Here is a 19531-nt window from a genome sequence, read left to right on the forward strand (position 1 = left end):
TGATGATAAAGAATAAACCAGGTGGAAACCCGTATTCTTTTCCGCTGGTAGCACTGCTGCGTGGACAGTTTTCTTGACGGTTCCAAGATAAGCCTGACAGGATGAGAAAGGTGAACCTTATTCCATCTCAGCCTGAGAGGTACCAAGCTGTCAGGTGTAAGAGTGAAGATTGGGATGCAGAAGAGATCCGTAACTATGCGTTAGAAGAGATGGAAAAACCTTAAGAGGCATTGGTTCCTTGATACTGAGCTGAAGTAGAAGGGAGAATCAGGGTTGCCTAGGCCACCGAGGAGCTATCAGAATCATGGTGGCCGATTTCCGCTTGAGCTTGACAAGCGTCTTGAAGATGAAAGGGATTAGAGGAAATGCATAAAGAAACTTGCGTGTCCAATCCAGAAGAAATGCATCTGCTTCCAGAGGTTGGGGAGAGTAGTGCCTGGAATAAAATTGAGGTGATTGTGGGGAGATGGAAACAGGTCTGGCTGTGAGAGAATTCTGTTCCCCTTGAATGTATACCGTGAGCAATCCCCCAGTTCGGGGGCCTCTTGAGAAAAAAGGAGAGGACTCGTGCCTCCTTGCTTGTTTATGTAATACATGGCAACCAGATTGTCCGTGCGGATTAGGAGGACGTGGTTGGTCACAATGTGCTGAAATGCTTTGAGAGATCACTCTGAGTTTCAAGAGATTGATATGGTGAGCTGGTCCTGGGTAGACCAGTGACCTTGAGTGCAAAGAACATCCAGATGATTCCCGAAGCCTAGGTGGACGAGTCTATGGTCAGAAGCTTCTGATAGAACAAAAACCCTCTGGAAAAAGTGAAAGAGTTCATCCCCCACTGCAGAGATTGTCGAAATGAAGATGGGACTATAATGTGTTGAGACAGTGGTCGAGAGGTTGAGACCACTGAGATGCGAGAGTCTATTGAGGTATCCTGAGATGAAGTCTCGCATATGGAATAACATGCATTGTGAAAGCCATGTGACCCAGGAGAACCATCAGTTGTCTGGCCGAGATTGATGGCAGTTGAAAAGTCTAATTGTAAAGCTGAATCAAATTTTGTTGTCTTTGCTGAGGGAGAAAAGCTCTGAAATAAATGGTGGCTAGCAGAACTCCTATAAATCGTAGATTCTGAGAGGGTTACATAGTAACATAGTAACATAGTAGATGACGGCAGATAAAGACCCGAATGGTCCATCCAGTCTGCCCAACCTGATTCAATTTAAAATTTTTTTTTTTTTTCTTCTTAGCTATTTCTGGGCGAGAATCCAAAGCTTTACCCGGTACTGTGCTTGGGTTCCAACTGCCGAAATCTCTGTTAAGACTTACTCCAGCCCATCTACACCCTCCCAGCCATTGAAGCCCTCCCCTGCCCATCCTCCTCCAAACGGCCATACACAGACACAGACCGTACAAGTCTGCCCAGTAACTGGCCTAGTTCAATCTTTAATATTATTTTCTGATTCTAAATCTTCTGTGTTCATCCCACGCTTCTTTGAACTCAGTCACAGTTTTACTCTCCACCACCTCTCTCGGGAGCACATTCCAGGCATCCACCACCCTCTCCGTAAAGTAGAATTTCCTAACATTGCCCCTGAATCTACCACCCCTCAACCTCAAATTATGTCCTCTGGTTTTACCATTTTCCTTTCTCTGGAAAAGATTTTGTTCTACGTTAATACCCTTTAAGTATTTGAACGTCTGAATCATATCTCCCCTGTCTCTCCTTTCCTCTAGGGTATACATATTCAGGGCTTCCAGTCTCTCCTCATATGTCTTCTGGTGCAAGCCTCCTATCATTTTCGTCGCCCTCCTCTGGACCGCCTCAAGTCTTCTTACGTCTTTCGCCAGATACGGTCTCCAAAACTGAACACAATACTCCAAGTGGGGCCTCACCAATGACCTGTACAGGGGCATCAACACCTTCTTTCTTCTACTGACTACGCCTCTCTTTATACAGCCCAGAATCCTTCTGGCAGCAGCCACTGCCTTGTCACACTGTTTTTTCGCCTTTAGATCTTCGGACACTATCACCCCAAGGTCCCTCTCCCCGTCCGTGCATATCAGCTTCTCTCCTCCCAGCATATACGGTTCCTTCCTATTATTAATCCCCAAATGCATTACTCTGCATTTCTTTGCATTGAATTTTAGTTGCCAGGCATTAGACCATTCCTCTAACTTTTGCAGATCCTTTTTCATATTTTCCACTCCCTCTTCGGTGTCTACTCTGTTACAAATCTTGGTATCATCTGCAAAAAGGCACACTTTTCCTTCTAACCCTTCAGCAATGTCACTTACATACATATTGAACAGGATTGGCCCCAGCACCGAACCCTGAGGGACTCCACTAGTCACCTTTCCTTCCTTCAAGCGTCTTCCATTAACCACCACCCTCTGGCGTCTGTCCGACAGCCAGTTTCTGACCCAGTTCACCACTTTGGGTCCTAACTTCAGCCCTTCAAGTTTGTTCAACAGCCTCCTATGAGGAACTGTATCAAAGGCTTTGCTGAAATCCAAATAAATTACATCTAGCATATGTCCTCGATCCAGCTCTCTGGTCACCCAATCAAAAAATTCAATCAGGTTCGTTTGGCACGATTTACCTTTTGTAAAGCCATGTTGCCTCGGATCCTGTAACCCATTAGATTCAAGGAAATACACTATCCTTTCTTTCAGCAACACTTCCATTATTTTTCCAACAACTGAAGTGAGGCTCACCGGCCTGTAGTTTCCTGCTTCATCCCTGTGACCACTTTTATGAATAGGGACCACATCCGCTCTCCTCCAATCCCCAGGAATCACTCCCGTCTCCAGAGATTTGTTGAACAAGTCTTTAATAGGACTCGCCAGAACCTCTCTGAGTTCCCTTAGTATCCTGGGATGGATCCCGTCTGGTCCCATCGCTTTGTCCACCTTCAGTTTTTCAAGTTGCTCATAAACACCCTCCTCCGTGAACGGCGCAGAATCTACTCCATTTTCTCGTGTAACTTTGGTTGAAGTCCATAGGCCATTATTGAGAAGGCTTGGGGAAATCTGCTGCTTATTCCTAGGATAAGTAGATTAAAATCTGTTACTGCTTGGGATCTAGCTAGGTACTTGGGACCTGGGTTGGCCACTGTTCGAAATAGGATACTGGGCTTGATAGACCTTCGATCTGTCCCAGTATGGCAATTCTTATATTCTTATGATAGGCAGGGAAGGGAGGGAAACTTTCCTCACTAGGCAGTTGGGGGGCCCCTTGTAGCTGTGGGGCCCAGGGCAATTGTCCTGTTTCACACACCCACCCACCCCTAACGTAGAAGGATTCCTTAGCTAGTTGGAAAAAGGGGGAAAGATAAATATATATATATATTTTTTTTATAAATTTTATTATTTTCCAATATGAACAGGGCAATATAAATATATACATCTGAAACATATCAAAATAAATTTTTAACTATTATGATTTATCTGGCTGACTTCCAAAATTAGCCACTAAACTCTTGAAAATCTACCATAAAGTGATCTTATTTCATGAAAAGGGACACCAAAGTACTGACAATGAGAAAACAGAAGAGTTACCAACCACTGGCCTAAGCAACATACCAACATCTCATTAGAACAATCTTACCTAACAATATCTTTATTTATCTCCAAATAGTCAGCTCTTTGCCCTTTGCAAGATATTATGCCATTTGGGTTTTCTGAGTAATTTATATTTTTCACATGCAAAAGGCTCCTTGTTCCTCATAGGTTTAAAATTCTGACAACATACCCTGACAAAACTGGCAGGGAACCAAGCTTCTTTGTCCTCGATCCTCCCCCACCACCAGTCCTTATTGGAAGCCTCAAGGACTCGAATGACATCTCCAGCTTTGAAGGGTAGTTCCTGGTCATCCATAGTCACATGATCCCAGAGCGCCTCTGCATGGACCACACTGCCATCACTGATCAACTGAAGCAAGTTTAAGAAAAACAAAATACTTTGTAAAGGAGCACTGGCATGCAATGGCCAATTTACAACTACTAAACTATATAAACTATAGTCAACGCATTTAGGGCTCCTTTTACGAAGCCGCGTTAACGGCTTTAACGCGTGTGACTTTTTATCACGCGCTAACCCCCGCGCTAGCCAAAAAACTACCGCCTGCTCAAGAGGAGGCAGTAGCGGCTAGTGTGGCCAGCAGTTTAGCGTGCGCTATTATGCGCATTAAACCGCTACCGCGGCTTTCGTAAAAGGAGCCCATAGTGTACAACAAAATTATTTCAGTAGTAAATGTGTCAACATTGACATGCACACTAATTCTGATTTTGTAAGCAGAGGGTAAAAAATACAAACGATTTACCTAGTATACATTTCACATTTTAAGACATTACAGGTTTTTCAAAAGGTCATTTAATTTCAAAAGAACAGCTAAGAGCCACCCTGCTTATATCACTATGGAAAGCTAAATTTCAAATAAGCTTGCAAAGAAAGGCAGTGGAAATGTTACCATTTTTTCTGCAAACTAGTCAACTAGATAACTAATATGCGGTTTACAGGGAGAACCGTTAAAGAGAATGAGCAATAATGAGTAAGGGTGAAAGAGTTTATTTGGTTGAGCACTGACCCAGCTGCTTGGATTGCTATTCTTTTCCTGGACAATATAGAGATAAGACTACTCCAATGCAATGGTATTAAAAGAGAGATAAACCCTCTGGGACCTTCCAGTTACCTCATTAATAGCTAGCTGTTCTCCTCCAGGTTGCAGATATCTGGGGTTGGTTTGACAGAGTTCCTCATAGCTGTAATCTTCTTCACTACCATTATCATCCACTAAGACAGAAGATTCAGTACCTCCATCTGCAGAAACTACAAACATGGAACCTAAGTCAACAGCTTGTATAATAGAAATATTTAGGGGCCTAGTTACTAAAATGCACGAAGATTTTACATTTATCATGTGGTAATTGCCAAAATAAATGCATAGAAGCTGCACGACCTCTGCTTTAACTGTTGGGGGAGTTCTCAACATTTTCCCATACAGATTGAGAGTGATTTTATAAACCATATTCACATATACAATGTTGTTCCACATGAATTAGTTTCACATTAGTATTCAAAAGGGCAATTCTCTAACTAGGTGCTTGCAGTTAGGCACCTCTTTGTAGGTATATATGTACCAATAAATAGCAGTTATATACCCTAAGCACTATTGTATAAGGACATGTGTAAGTACTATATAGTTGAAGACAGTAAGTCTATTCTGGTTGATTTCTGGTTGCTTGGTATCTCCATGGTTATTTTTCGGTGTTATCTGTTGCAAGAACATTTCCAACAGAAACTGGTTTCATGTTGGACTGAAGATTTGCTTGCTTGTAGCTGAGCTCAAAACTTTGAAGATGTTTGTGACTTCTGATGCAGGTGACTACACTGAAACACAACACCATGTCAAGTCCTTCAGTTGCCCAAATGAATGGGAAAACAATATTCAAAAAAGTGCCAAAATGATTCAAGAATGCGAATTATAACAAATAATGGACACCAGAAGCCAATTTATTGGCCAACCAAAATGTATACTAAATGCTTCCAAAGTGTTCAGAGATTTCAATCGAGTGAGACCACCGATGAAGTACATCCATCGTAAGGGGGCTCGTTTCTCAATCATAGCACTTATATTGATGTTTCTCAGTGCTAATATTTCATATGTACTGAAAACCGTTCTAAGGAGCTTAACTGTCAAGATATGTATTTTTAAACGATACTTAGCTTGGCTATGAAGGTGCTGGGGTTCTGACGCGTTTCACAAAGGACATACTGCTTCAGAGAACCTTTTGCTCTATTTCAGTTACCTTGGTGAGTACCATGACAAATTCATTCTGTAAAGTGTATCTTTCAAACCACACTTCTGCTAGTGCATCACAGTTCTTCCTCAAAGCCTTTTATTTGTAGGAGCTTTGCTATTAAAGTTTACAAAGTAATCTTTTTCTCTTTAGGGATGCGTATCTTCTGGAGTTAAGTCCAACTTACTGAGCTTGTCTATGGTCATCTTGACAAAAGCTTAGGCTGATTTTTGGCTGGATGTCAGGGGTCTGGCTGAGAAGAGATCAATTTCTTACACAGTCCAGCAAAGATCCCAAGTTTTATGCAGCCATCTTCAGCATGGCTCTCTAGCCTCCCCACCCCAATATACTAAAGATAGTTATTAAAAAGACATAAAGAACATATACATGAGACAATTTTTCTAAAAGGCAGACGTCAACAGCTACCAGCAATAGAAAAGCATTTATACTTGTTTTTATATATACTGTACATATAAGTATTATTAGATATATAATTTATCTAGGATTAATTATTATATGCGTCATTACTGTGTGTCTCATTTTTATGTAGTTCAATGTATCACAGCTTTTAGAAACATAATAACATTGTAAATGACGGCAGATAAAGAGCTGAACAGTCCATCCAGTCTGCCCATTAGTTATATCCATTAAAAATACATGATAAAATTAAGTTGTCTCTTCTTTGATATTTCTGGGCCACAGACTGTAAAGTCTGGTATTGTCCTAGGTTCCAAATGCTGAAGTTGCCGTCCAAGCTCACTCCAGCCTATCAAACCATCCTGTACTTATAAGTCACTCCGCAGATTTCTGGTAAAGCATCTATTGAATGTAAGCGAATAAATGCATATAAATTATGTTTAATATGTATTAATTTATTCCCTTCTCCCTCTATTTATTTATACCTCACTTTGAGCTATTTCTAGGGAAGGCAAAATATAAAAAATGCACTTTATCACCTGACTAGTGCCACAAACAGCATATAAAATGTCTTGACTCATTACTGGCTTACTAGAGGGTTTTACTAGCCCTCCTCAGTTTGGATTGATGATGATTTCAACCACTTGTAAGGTTCTGTGTACAAGCCAAAATCAAACTAAGACTATGGAGTCCAGAAAACTGAGACACTATCATCTGTGCTTATAATCATAGCTAAAGCATTAACCATGGCCTTCATTTCTTTCTGAAACTCAGCTGCTGGTGGAGGCTCATTATATACTTAGGCATTTCTTTCTTTTTCTTTCTGTATATCTGTCTGTCTTTCTCTCTCCCTGCCCCCTTTCTTTCTGTCTGTCTTTCTTTCTGTCTCTCTCCCTGGCCCCCTGTCTGTATTTCTTTCTTTATGTCTCTCCCCCTGGCCCTCTGTCTGTCTGTCTTTTTTTCTGTCTCTCTCCCTGCCCACTGTCTGTCTTATTTCTGTCTCTCCCCCTGTCCAGCAGCATCCCTTCCCTGCTCCCCCTGTCCAGCAGTAGCCCTTCTCCCTTACTTTTACCTCCCTCCTGTCCAGTAGTACCCCTTCTCCCTTCCCTGCTCCCCCTGTCCAGCATCCGCTAGCCCAGGAAACCTCGGGGCTTTTGCTAGGCCGGCCCACCTCGCATTATCAAAGTGGGCCGGCATAGCAAATGCCTCGTGGCTGCTTGATTAAACCGCGGCTGCTGCCTCTGCTGGTCTGGGGGTGAGAAGATGAGGTGTACTGGCAGTGGCAGCGTAGTCAGAAAGTCAGCCGGTGTCGGAGATCAGGGCAGGAAATTAGCTGAGGCAGGCACTGCGTATGCGTGGCACAGAAGCATGGAGGCACAGAGACACGCAGATTGAAGTGCGTATGTGCGCTAAGGGTTTTATTATAGTGGATTCTACATACAAACTTTTGTAATGTGCATTTCAGTACTTCCAAGAGACTGACTAGATTTCTCACATCACACTGTAACTGAGAAAGCAAAGAGAGGCTGAGGGACTATAATCTTCACATACATGTCCAGGTCAACTATTTTCTCACAGCAAGAGATGACTGTACTTGAATTATAGAACAATCTCCGTGAGCTGCACCGATCATAACATGGCTAACCATTCTGTTCTATCTGACTCAGATTTCTTTACTGGCAGCACAATTTTTCAGATGTGTTGCCAAAGTAATAGTTACAGAGATTACAAAAAGGGAAAATGTATAAAATAATGCTACTAACAGTAAGATAAGATTATAGGACACAGCAAGAACTTGGGTCTCAGCCACTGGAGGGAGCTCACTGTACCCCACGCAGCTCGACTTTCATGAGAAAATGTATTAGAAGACATGAACTAGAAAGAAACATTTCTTTCACTTTCATTTCAAGCCTGCGTTGGTCCTTTTATTACATGCAGGGCTTTTCAGACAATCACAAAGACCCCGACCAGGGCAAATCAGGAGGCCCCAAAAACCTTAGGTTAAAAAAAATATATATATATAGAAAAAAAAACAACAACCCAGGTCTTGAAGAATTTTTGTTTAACAGACTCTTGGGTCACAAAGAGATTCACACATAAAAAAGCAAAGCGAATAAATTCCACCTAGCTGAATTAATTTTGCATTGGGGGATGGGGGTCATTTAAGATAGTGTTATGAATGTATCTGTGTGACTTCTGTTTTCAAAAACTATGTACATGACTGCCATGTCAATAACACCCAACTTAGGCCACTGCTTTGACTGGTAAATTTACATATGTTTATTTAGCAGCAGAACATAAAAATCATACAAGATCTTGTGTTTAAAAAAAATCAAGTTTTTTTTAAAATGTCTGCCTTGCATCTAGATTCTTTGCTGAAAGTTTACCCCATGCTCCTTAAAATGAATGCATTTTGTAGGAAATCATTATAAGAAAATATGTTCCTTGCCCCCCCCCCCCCCCTAATGGAGCACACAAATGGAATTTGTTTCAGGCTCATATCTGGTTTGATTATTATCTTAACAGCAAACACACTGAGTTTCATGATAGGTAAAATCTGTAACTTGTTCTACAAGAAAGAAGCACCCTTGATAAATAATGGGTTGGGTTTTTTTCAATTTAGAATCTATTCTGTTGTTAACATTAAAACAACTATCTGAATTATTAACATGAAAGGTGAACTGGATTTGTTATATGGAGTCCTTAAGCATATATCACTAGCTGTCTCAATTTATAAATATGAAAATACATTTTGTGCTTTTTTTAATTTCCTATTAGTCATCCGGCAGCCACAGTCCAGATAACTCTGTACAGTAAAACATACTTCAATCCTCCCCCTCTCTCTGCACATAGCCTTTCCCACTCCGATGCAGTAAACACTCCCTGGCAGAGAAAGGTACCTTAAATATGCCATCAAAAAATGAAAGAGGACATTGTAATGCGATGTCTATCTTTAGCAGATGACAGCAGAAATAAGCCTTATAGTTGTTTGCACACATACCCGTCTGAAGGCTCTCCAGACTCCAAAACCGTGCCATTTCCCCCCGGGCTACCATGCTGCCATCAAACAGAAATGCAAAGCCAGGTGCAGAAGAAGAACTGGTCACAGAAATCTGAAGTGTAATCCAGGAAGAGTCACCAGCATTGTTCAAGATTCGGAAAAAGCTTATTCGTTGCTCTGCTCCTCCATGTCTGCAGTTCAGAACGGAGTCTGCTTTGAAACAGCTCAACCTTCAGCATAGCTGCGAGTTCAGTGGCAACAGTAATAACGTCATGGGGTACCTTAAGGGAGGAAGTCCTAAGAAAGGAACGTCACACATTCTGGAGCTGCAAATTGAAGTGTCTAAACCTGCTCAGCCTGATATACACATCTAATAAAACTGAAAAGGCACAGGCTAAGGGAAACAAAGTTTCTGAAGTCTAAAATGTTTTTAGCTCAGTGTAAGGAATGTTTTCTGACAGAGGAGGACTTTGTTGATCCAACTGAATAATTACTCGAACACCCACCAAACTCCCCTCCCCACCCCCCCACCCCCCGATAAGAAAACGACTCAACTCTCAAATGGAAAAGAAAAAAGACAAAAAGCTGTATTATGGTTGGAAACACCAGAGAGACAAACAGCAACAATCAAAGCCTTTTGGGCCTGATTCTATAAACGTCATCTAAGTCCTAGGTGCTGTTCGGCACAATTGCCAATCGACCATTAGACGCCTTTTTTAGATTCATGCCTAGAGGCTCCTATGCAGTCTCAGGTGCCACTAGGTTTTAAAATCCTTAGACACACTCCATTTAGAGTTCTCTTGACCTAAACGAGTGCACTTAAGTCATTTCACACTCAAGCTCCGCCCTGAACCTGCCCCTAATTATGTCTACTTTCTGTGTACGTACCGGTAGATGCCTACCAGAAAATTAATTTTAAAAAATTAAATTGGTTTTTAATAATAATAACAACAAAAATAATAACTTTATTTTTGTGCACCACAATACCACAAGCAGTTCAGAGCAAGAGACTATACAGACAGCAATGTTACAGAAAAAGACTTTCAGATTACATAAGCATGCCAAGAGTAGTCAAGATGTATCCGGAAGCATTTCAAAGATACAAGACAGGAAAGGAGTCAGAGAAATTTATCAAAGAGATAGGTTTTAATTGATTTCCTGAAGGTTTGGTAGGAGGGTGCATTTGAAATGAAAGTGGTTAGACATTTATTCCATTTGCCTGCTTGGAATGATAATCTATCAAGGAATCTCTTGTAGATACAGCCCTTCAAGGTTGGAAAAGCAAACAGATAGGCACCACGTGTGCAAGTGGTGCCTGGAAATTCAAAATGGTGCGACAGGTAGATTGGGGATGAACCTGTTATGGTTTAGAAGCAGAGGCAGGCAAACTTGAAAATGACCCTTGCTTCCACCGGCAGCCAATATAGATTTTTGTAATACAGGCTTACATGATCTGATTTTTTGAGGCCATAAATGAGACGGACGGCAGCATTCTGAATGACTCTCAATCATTTGATGGTTTTCTTAAAGGATCCCAAGTATATTAATAATTTTTAATTGTTAGGTGCCTAGATTGGCTAGGCATGCTGACCTAGGCACCTTACTGTAGGTGTCTTTTATAGAATCAGGGCCTTTCTGCTTACTTATGGTTTTATTGACTATTCTTTTATGACTTTTTGAATACTGCTTTAATCGGCATGGTAACTGACACCATTTAAAACCGATTAAAAATACATTTTAAAAAAGTAGATGCCATTACATGCTTAGAATGCGGTGGGATATTTTGTGCGCACAGCCCACGATATACACAAATCACAAGGCTTGAAAATGTATATGAAATAGGTGTTGCATTGGTCTATGGTGGCTTTGCCGCTACTGGTTTCCAAACGAGCAAACCAGTATCCCCATCACCATAGGCGCCACGCCCACAGCCATACAACAACAGCCATGGGTGGGTTTCTTTTCCGCAGTTTCCCAAGCCTGTTTGTGGGTTTCTTTTCCGCAGGGTCCCAAGCCTGTTTATATTATGGTTTATCTTCCCAAAGAGATTACAGAATTTCTTCTGTAAGGACTCATATTCAGTAAGGAAAAGAGCTTCATGATGAAGGCAAACTTGGGATGCTTGATCTAGCTTTGCACCTGTCTGATCAGTAGCTTCAAAGTCAAGCAAATTGTGAATAAACATGTGGATAAAGGTAAGCCGGCTGATGTAGTGTATCTAGATTTTCAGAAAGCTTTTGACAAATTTCCCCATGACAAACTCCTGAGAAAATTAAAGAGAAACAGGAATTTATATCAGACAGAAAAGGATGCAGCAGAGGGAAGGCGCCAGGGCAAACTGCAAGCCGCAGGAAGCATATGCGACTTGCTACTTCTGCTCTATGACTACTAGAGAGATAAACAAATTTTAAAGTAGCCCTGGAGAAAAGAGGAGATGCTGAATCAAGGGTAAGGATGCCAGGAGGGGGATGGCTTTAGAGAAGGGGAAATCCTGGATTTCGGTGTGTGGCATTTCTGCAGCTTATTGGTACTGGTTCTGCTTGAAGTATCAAAGGGGTGGTAAGGCGATTATTTGGGGTGGTATTTCCCATCCCATAGCAACATTTATGAATATGAATTGCTTAGAATGCGGTGGAGCAAAAGATGCCAAGAAAGGCTGACCCGGGGTCACAGTGGGTAAATTTGTCAATTCAAGAAGTGAGAGTACAAGTAGGTGTGGCCTTCATATACAGTAGCTGCCATCTTGAATCTCCTGTCAGATATGCCTTCTTACATGAAAAACTAATGGCCTCAGTTTTGTAAGGGTCTGATTTCAGTTTGTAAACAAAGAATCAGCAAGCAATAAAGTCAAGGGACTAAGGTTTTTCAGAAAAGATGGTTCATGGGGCCCTACTGACACATCAACTTGAAAATAAAGTCACCAAATTTGAAGTTTTGAATGAATGAAGCTAAGGTTGCTATAAAAAACCCAAAACAACACATTAAATAATATCAGTGATAATCGATCCTTGGGGAATTTCAGAGATCAATGCACGTGGGCAAAACAGTTTGTCAACAAACACAACCCAAAATGTTTTTTTATTTATGTATTTGAATTTAGCTCACACCTTTCAAGTATTAGCTCAAGATGAGTTACATTCATGGAGGGTTAAGTGACTTGCTCAAATCACAAGAAGTACCATCAGCAGGATTTGAACCTGGCTTCTCCGATTGTCAGACAGGTGCATTAGGGGTTTAAAAAAACTGCAAAACTGTATCCACAATGTCAATATTGCTCAGCCTATCAACCAGGAGGGAACAATCTATGAGATCCAATGCAGCAGGAAAATCCAGTAGAATGAGTGCTATCTTTACCTCCACCCTAGTGGAACTTAGAAGAATGGAGAAGTAGTCTAGTGGTTAGTGCAGTTGCCTGGGGAACCGGGTTCAATTACTACTGGAGCTCCTGAATCCTGCTTTGATTGTAGCCACAGAAAGGCAGTATACCAAGTTCTATCCCCTTCCCTCCCCTCCCCTCCCCTCCCAGATCTCATTGACCATCCCTACTAATATGATTTCAGTGTTATGTCCCTTGCCAAAGCCAGAATGTTAGGGATGTAAGGCATTAGTTGAAGTCAGGAAATCTACCATCTGGTTTGCCACAATTTTAGCCTTGAATGGCAAATTAGATATGGGATGATAGTCTGATGGAAAAGAACTGGGTTCAAAGATTGTTTTTTGTTTTTTTACATAGAGTGAATTCTACGAGTAGCTTATGACCCTGTAGAAAGTATAGTCACAGTCTATATTGGCCCTCAAAAATATAGAGAAAATCTTTCTGACTGAAGCTAATAAATACCCAAATACTTTCCTGTAGAAAGTGTGGCACTTTCCAAAAGCAGCAGGTTTAGTGCACAGGACTGATTACAGCCAACTCAATAAATAATCTATTGATGATAAGAAAAACTGAGAGATTTTAGAAATCCCTTCCATGTCAAAAACTGAAACTTTTTGTGGCAAAGAAAGTGCGTCAAGAAATTTAACTTGCTTCTTTTCTTTAGGCTAAAATGACCTGGGACAAAGCTTCTTTTCTTGTACAAGGCCTAGCTGACTATGAAGAAAGGCAGCTTTTGCTGCTCCTCTAAGTCAACGTGGCTCCCACCAGCACACATCTAGTAATTGGATTGCAAATTCTTTCACATCTAAAACTCCTCCAAAACACAGGGCCTTAAACAGTTCCCTCTAAATTACTATAACAGTATATACTCTCTCATTATAAACATTATTTGTTAATAACTGAGCGTTCAACCTCCAAAGAGGCCTTTTGTTTGGGATTTGAAAATATAACTGCATGTTGACTGATAAAGCCGCATGGTCTGAGAGTGTGATTGGATATATATTAGAGAATGACACGGGGACTCAATTTCCCCATCTCTACCCCGTGAGTTTTCTCACTGTCCCTGCCCCATTCCTGTAAGCTCTGCCTTAACCGTACAAGCCTCGGACACTTTTGATTTTAAAGTGTTTGAGGCTTGTGCAGATGAGGACCGAGCTTGCAGGAATGGGGCAGGGACAGGAAAAGAACTCACGGGGATGGGACAGGAAAACGTGTTCCCGCAGGGATGGGGAAAAATTTGACCCTCATGTCATATATGATATATATGAGTATTAGCTACAGATTCTAATAGATTATTAGATACTAAGAAATAATTTATCCTAGAGGAAACAAACTGAACTTCATGATACATTCACTGTAAAATTATCTATGTCCATCCTAGCATTCTCTTTGCAAAAAACTCTCCAACCCCTCTATATGTCCTTTCTGTCTGTCCAAATTAGATTGTAAGCTCTTCAGGATAGGGACCATCTATTACATGTCAAATATACAGCGCTGTGTATGCCTTTCAGCGCTATACAGTAGAAATAATAAATAGTAGTAGTAGTACTCATTACTTAATTTGAGATGTGTAGGCCCTCCTCCATTACATCACATTACTCACAGGTCACATTAGGAATAGGGACTCCAGAATTTTCCTCATTTCAAACACAGAGGGATAATTCCTGTGATCCTGCTACATGTATAAAAGAACTAGTGGGATGGGTGGGTTGGTTGTCTCTTCTACTACCATTAAACATCCATATAGTGCGACAAGGCATATGCAGCTCTCCCTTCTTCATCCTTTTCACTCAAAAACATAGAAAGGCCACAGTGGAATACATAATGGAAACTTTAGTAGAATTTGTAATAGGAATTTTTATTAGAGGGCAAATAATACCCAAACATCTGAATTATGGAAGGCAGAGACTGATACCATTACTGTAATATATCACCACAGGATGCACTTTTTGACCACTGCGGCTGACACAATCAGAAAAACTGAAGAGCAGAAGTAATATTGCAGCAGCACAGATGTAATGAGTCTATCAGTGCTGAGTGTAGGTAACACTTTAATAAGAGGTCTCTGTATGTGGGAGGAAAACTAAATAATGAGGATAAGCATTAAAGCAATTTTGCTTCTATGGCTGATATTAAATGCCAGTACATTTTCTCATATACATGGCCACCCTTAGAAGGCAGGGGTTGAGTATCCAAGGCCCTGCCACCTACAACCAGCCACAGAGTCTATGTAAAGGCAGTATTATAAATACACCAAACCCCAGAACACCAGCTCACCTCTTACTGGGAAAACAGAACAAGCAGCATTGCTATAGATCTCTACATAGAAACTACACATATGTAGAATCCCTCACTTTGGTTATACAGACAGTATATGGGTGGAGCCTCACCAAATACCAGATACGTAACCACAAATTAGAAGCAGAAATGTGCCCACTTAACCTCAACTAGAAACCCCAAGAAGGTAGATGCTATATGTAGTGCAACACTGAAGAAACAAACAGAAAAGCATATGCCCTCTGAACCCCTACAAAATTCCAAAATGTCGGTGATCTGCATTCAGTTCTCAAAGCTGACAGGTTTGAAATATTAAACCAGCATAACACTTCCCTTCCCCCCTCAAATGAATGATAGGAGGTTAGACAGACCTAACCTAAAACTCGCCCAAACAGGAAAGTGGGAACTTCGCAGCTCCATTGTAAGAGCAATCCCCCTGTCCACAAAATAATAAGGAATGGGATTCAAGGGCCCCAACATCACACCTTCCAGACCAAACCCCTATACTACTCTACTCCCAATTTTACCATGTCACCTTCCAGCCAGCAGACACTTTTCCCTGGGGCTCAGTGACAGCCGAGAAGAAGGCTAATGCTGATTTCCTGGGAAAAGAGAAAATGGATTCAGCCTGCCTACTGGGTAGAGAAGGTGAGAGACAGAAAGGAGACTTCTCGCTCTCTCCTTCATTTCATTCACCCAGTAGGAAAAATAAATTTCTCTTTTTCTTCGGGAGGAAGTGTGTCAACTCACCTTCCCCTGACAGCTGACACTGGGCCACCAGGGAAAGGAGTTTTCAGCTGTTCCTTCCAATATCCCACTTCAATGCTCCAGGATCTGCTCTGTAGCAATGGAGCACCTTGCCCTTCTTGCTCTTCCAGCGAAGAAACTCTTGGGGAGGAACAGTAACCCACACAAGATAGCAGAGACAGTGTGCTTGGTCTCTGCAGCATTCACTCCCTATGTTCTGCTTGGGTCAAAAGCAATCATGCACTTCCTGCATTGTTCCTGACGGCTGATTTGAAACTTCTTCCAGGACAGTGCTTCATCCTCAGCATTCCTGGCATAGGTGTAATTTGAGGTACGCATCAGGGCAGTGCTCCTCAAATGTTGTGGATGCTAATGTTGATTTGATCCCCTTTCTATCACTGCCAATATCATTTCCTTACTCCCTGCCCCTTTAAAGTAAGCAGACAAACTACACCAATGGGGACTGGTTGGTATTGCTGCTTCCCCTACGAGCCTGTGGGGATTGACCGGAGGCTGTTGGGAGGAGAAGATGAGTAAAGCCTATCATGGCTATGGTGACTAAGGCAAGAGGTTCCCCACAACCTGGGGGACTGTGGAGCAATTTTAAGTGAGTCACCAAGTTTTAAAGCATTGCAGGGCAATTTTATTAGAGGACTGTGGTAGAAAAAGTGTTGGCACTCAATATGAATAACTATCTATCTCCTAAAAATGTAAACATTAAAGACATATAAAATCAGCATCAGGAAACTGACAAACTCTTAGCTGTCACTGTATCAACTGCAGCGGCTTCTTTCCAAGAAGCAATCACCAAGTTTCTCCCAGGATGAGGAATGCACCAATAGCTTAATGGAAGGGAAGTCTGCATGTATGAGATATATTGCCATTCATTATAAGCATTAGGGAGGTAATTCTATAACAGAGATGCTAATATTTATGCAATCACTTATATGTTTAGAGTAAAGGTACAAACGCACATAACTGCCAAAGTTCTGCCTTCGTGCTATTCCAGTTTCTCTCAAACTGTGTGCCTTGGCAGAGTGGTGTGCCCCGAAGAGATTCCAGCTGTGCCACAAGAGATTCAGGAATTTTACTTTATTTTAAAAAATTCCCTTCATAAGTATACACTAGAATCGATAACCTGTATGTCGCGTATGCAAAAGTCTGTCAATGTTATGAGCATCTGTGTGCATAAGGATACGATCACCCAGACAAGCATCATTCTTTGATGTGATTGGTCCTTGAAAACTAACGGCAAGTAATTTTAGTTTTATTTTTTATGCAGTAGTTATCCTAACTTGAGAAATAACGCAATCAAGGTTTTGTTACTGTTTGGATCTTCTTATCTTTGCGAATTTAGGATTTTCAGTTCTGACAAAAATTAAATTAAAAAAAAAAAAAAGAGAATGACTACAGATGGTGGTTGAAGAAATGCGTGTTTGCTCTAAGACCCTCATAGGTCAATGCCTCTGATGCCAGTACATTTAAACTGGACTTGCTCAAACCAAAGAGCTTTACCTTTTGCTCTTGATGGCCATGAACAACACTGGGTATCATCTTCTAATAGGTGGAACACCTAGGGATGCCATGTTTGGACCCAAGACACTTCAGGCATTATTTGGGAACGTAGCTGATCAATATAGTCAAGGAACTTTGCCAGCACTTCTTGAAACTGCTGGGGGTTTACAGTTTCTAGAACATCAGCCGAAAGTAGATGTTGAGAAATAGACATTCCAAAACTGTTTGGTCCACTGATGTCAGTGCCGGACGTGGCTATGCTAAAAAAGCAAGATAACTCCACAAAAAAGTCCTCTAACTAGCGTCTTCTAAGGTGTCTAAATGAAATAAAAGAGCAAACACAAGATAAACATGGGGAAAAGTGGGTCATCTAGATTGAAGAAAAAAAAAAGAAATAAGGAGACTTTGCATGATGACACTAGAATGAGAGTATTTTAACATACTTGGCACACTGCTCTAAAAGCTCTTAAGAGCTTTCAAAGCTTTCTTTACAGTTTCTCTGGCCTGGGTTTCATTGGATGACATCACCCATTTCTGAGGACTGTATATCTTGCAAGTCACATGTCTCATTGTTTTGTTTAATTTCAATACATTAACTATCATTTTAGCAAACACTGCTCACAAATGTTGGTCCTTAATCTCTGTTAGTTAAGAAATATGCATCAAGCTGACCCAGTAAGATTTGTCATACTTCCTGCCTCTGCTAAGTATTCTGACAAAACCTATTTCATAGAAACAAGATGGCAAATAAAGGCCAAATGGCCTATTTAGTCTGCCCATCCACAGTAACCATTATCTCTTTCTCTGAGAGATCCCACATGCTATCCCATGCCTTCTTAAATTCAGACACGGTCTCTGCCTCCACCACCTCTTCCGGGAGACTGTTCCATGCATCTACCACCCTTCATGTAAAAAGTATTTCCTTAGATTACTCTGGAGCCTATCACCTCTTAACTTCATCTTATGCCCTCTCATTCCAGTGCTTCCTTTCAATTGAAAAATTGGCAAATCGACTCATGTGCATTTATGCCACGTAGGTATTTAAACATCTCTATCATATCTCCCATCTCCCGCATTTCCTCTAAAGCAGGGGTGTCCAACCTTTTGGCTTCCCTGGGCTGCATTGGCCGAAAAAAATGTTTCTGGGGCCGCACAAACGCGCAAATGCTGCAGCAAGACAGAGGAGGGAGCCAGCAAGACCGTAAACACCCAGGGGCAGCAGAGGAAAACACTGCATCGCCCTCAACCGGGGCTGCACAAAATACTTCATGGGACCGCAGGTTGGACACCCCTGCTCTAAAGCATACATATTGAGATCTTTAAGTCTGTTCCCATATGCCTTATTACGAAGACCACGCACCATTTTAGTAGACTTCCTCTGAACCAACTCCATCCTTTTTATATCTTTTTGAAGATGCGATCTCCAGAATTGTTCACAATATTCTAAATGAGGTCTCACCAGAGTCTTATACAGGGGCATCAATACCTCCTTTTTCCTACTAGCCATTTCAGTATTGGAATATTCAAGTGATAGGCAAAGCAGGGAAATACATAATATGCAAGCACTGAATTTAGACTTCTTGCTCTTAACATTTAACCACAAGAGTCTTTTGGTTCTTCTTCTGCCTTTGATGATATCATTAAAGAGTACAGAACACCACAAAGACTGCATTAGTAGCTAAGAATATATAAATAGTTTGGGAAAATTATAGCAGACGTGCTGCGTGTTTTATTCACACATGAAATATGCAAATTCTTCAGCGAATACTGAAAGATAGTCAACTATTCACAATATCATTCAATGCCCTTATTAATTATCCACTCAGTTGTTTGGTATACTTGATCAATAAATGCTTTTGCAGTATTACTGTGTCAATAGAAACATAGAAACACGATGACAGATAAAGGCCAAATGAAGCATCCATTATCTCTTTCTCTTCCTTAGAGATCCCATGTGTCTGTCCCACGCTTTCTTGCATCTACTACCCTTTCTGTAATAAAAAGTATTTCTTTAGATTATACCTGAGCCTATCACCTCAACTTCATCCCTCTCATTCCAGAGCTTCCTTTCAAATGAAATAAACTTGCCTCATACACATTTATGCCACATAGGTATTTAAACATCTCTATCAAATCTCCCCTCTCTGTCTTTCCTCCAAAGTATACATATTAAGATCTTTATGTCTGTCCCTGTATACCTTATGACGCAGGCCATCAACCATTTTAGTAGCCTTCCCCTGGACCAACTCCATCCTGTTTATATCATCTTGAAGATGTGGTCTCCAGCATTGTACACAATATTCTAAATGAGGTCTCACCAGAGTCTTATACAGAGGAATCAATACCTCCTTTTTCCTACTGGCTTTACCTCTTCCTATGCACCTAGCATTCTTCTAGCT

The 19531-nt window shown here is 41.1% G+C and overlaps 1 protein-coding gene across 6 annotated transcripts in view; it reads right to left on the minus strand.

The window, feature by feature from the left end:
• The window catches only part of SPATA13 (spermatogenesis associated 13), a 141018-nt gene that overhangs the window by 38518 nt on the left and 82969 nt on the right, over nucleotides 1–19531 (minus strand). For 5 of the 6 annotated variants that reach the window (XM_033949170.1, XM_033949168.1, XM_033949172.1 and 2 more), the window contains 2 exons: nucleotides 4692–4828; nucleotides 3752–3931 (listed from right to left, as the gene is read on the minus strand). In XM_033949170.1, the coding sequence (XP_033805061.1) occupies nucleotides 3752–3931; nucleotides 4692–4828 (317 nt within the window). Of the gene's footprint in view, nucleotides 1–3751; nucleotides 3932–4691; nucleotides 4829–9217; nucleotides 9439–19531 lie in introns of those variants that run through there. The other variant, XM_033949173.1, reaches the window with a different exon arrangement.

The sequence above is a fragment of the Geotrypetes seraphini genome, chromosome 6, assembly GCF_902459505.1.
Source record: "Geotrypetes seraphini chromosome 6, aGeoSer1.1, whole genome shotgun sequence".
Taxonomy (NCBI): Eukaryota; Metazoa; Chordata; class Amphibia; order Gymnophiona; family Dermophiidae; genus Geotrypetes; species Geotrypetes seraphini.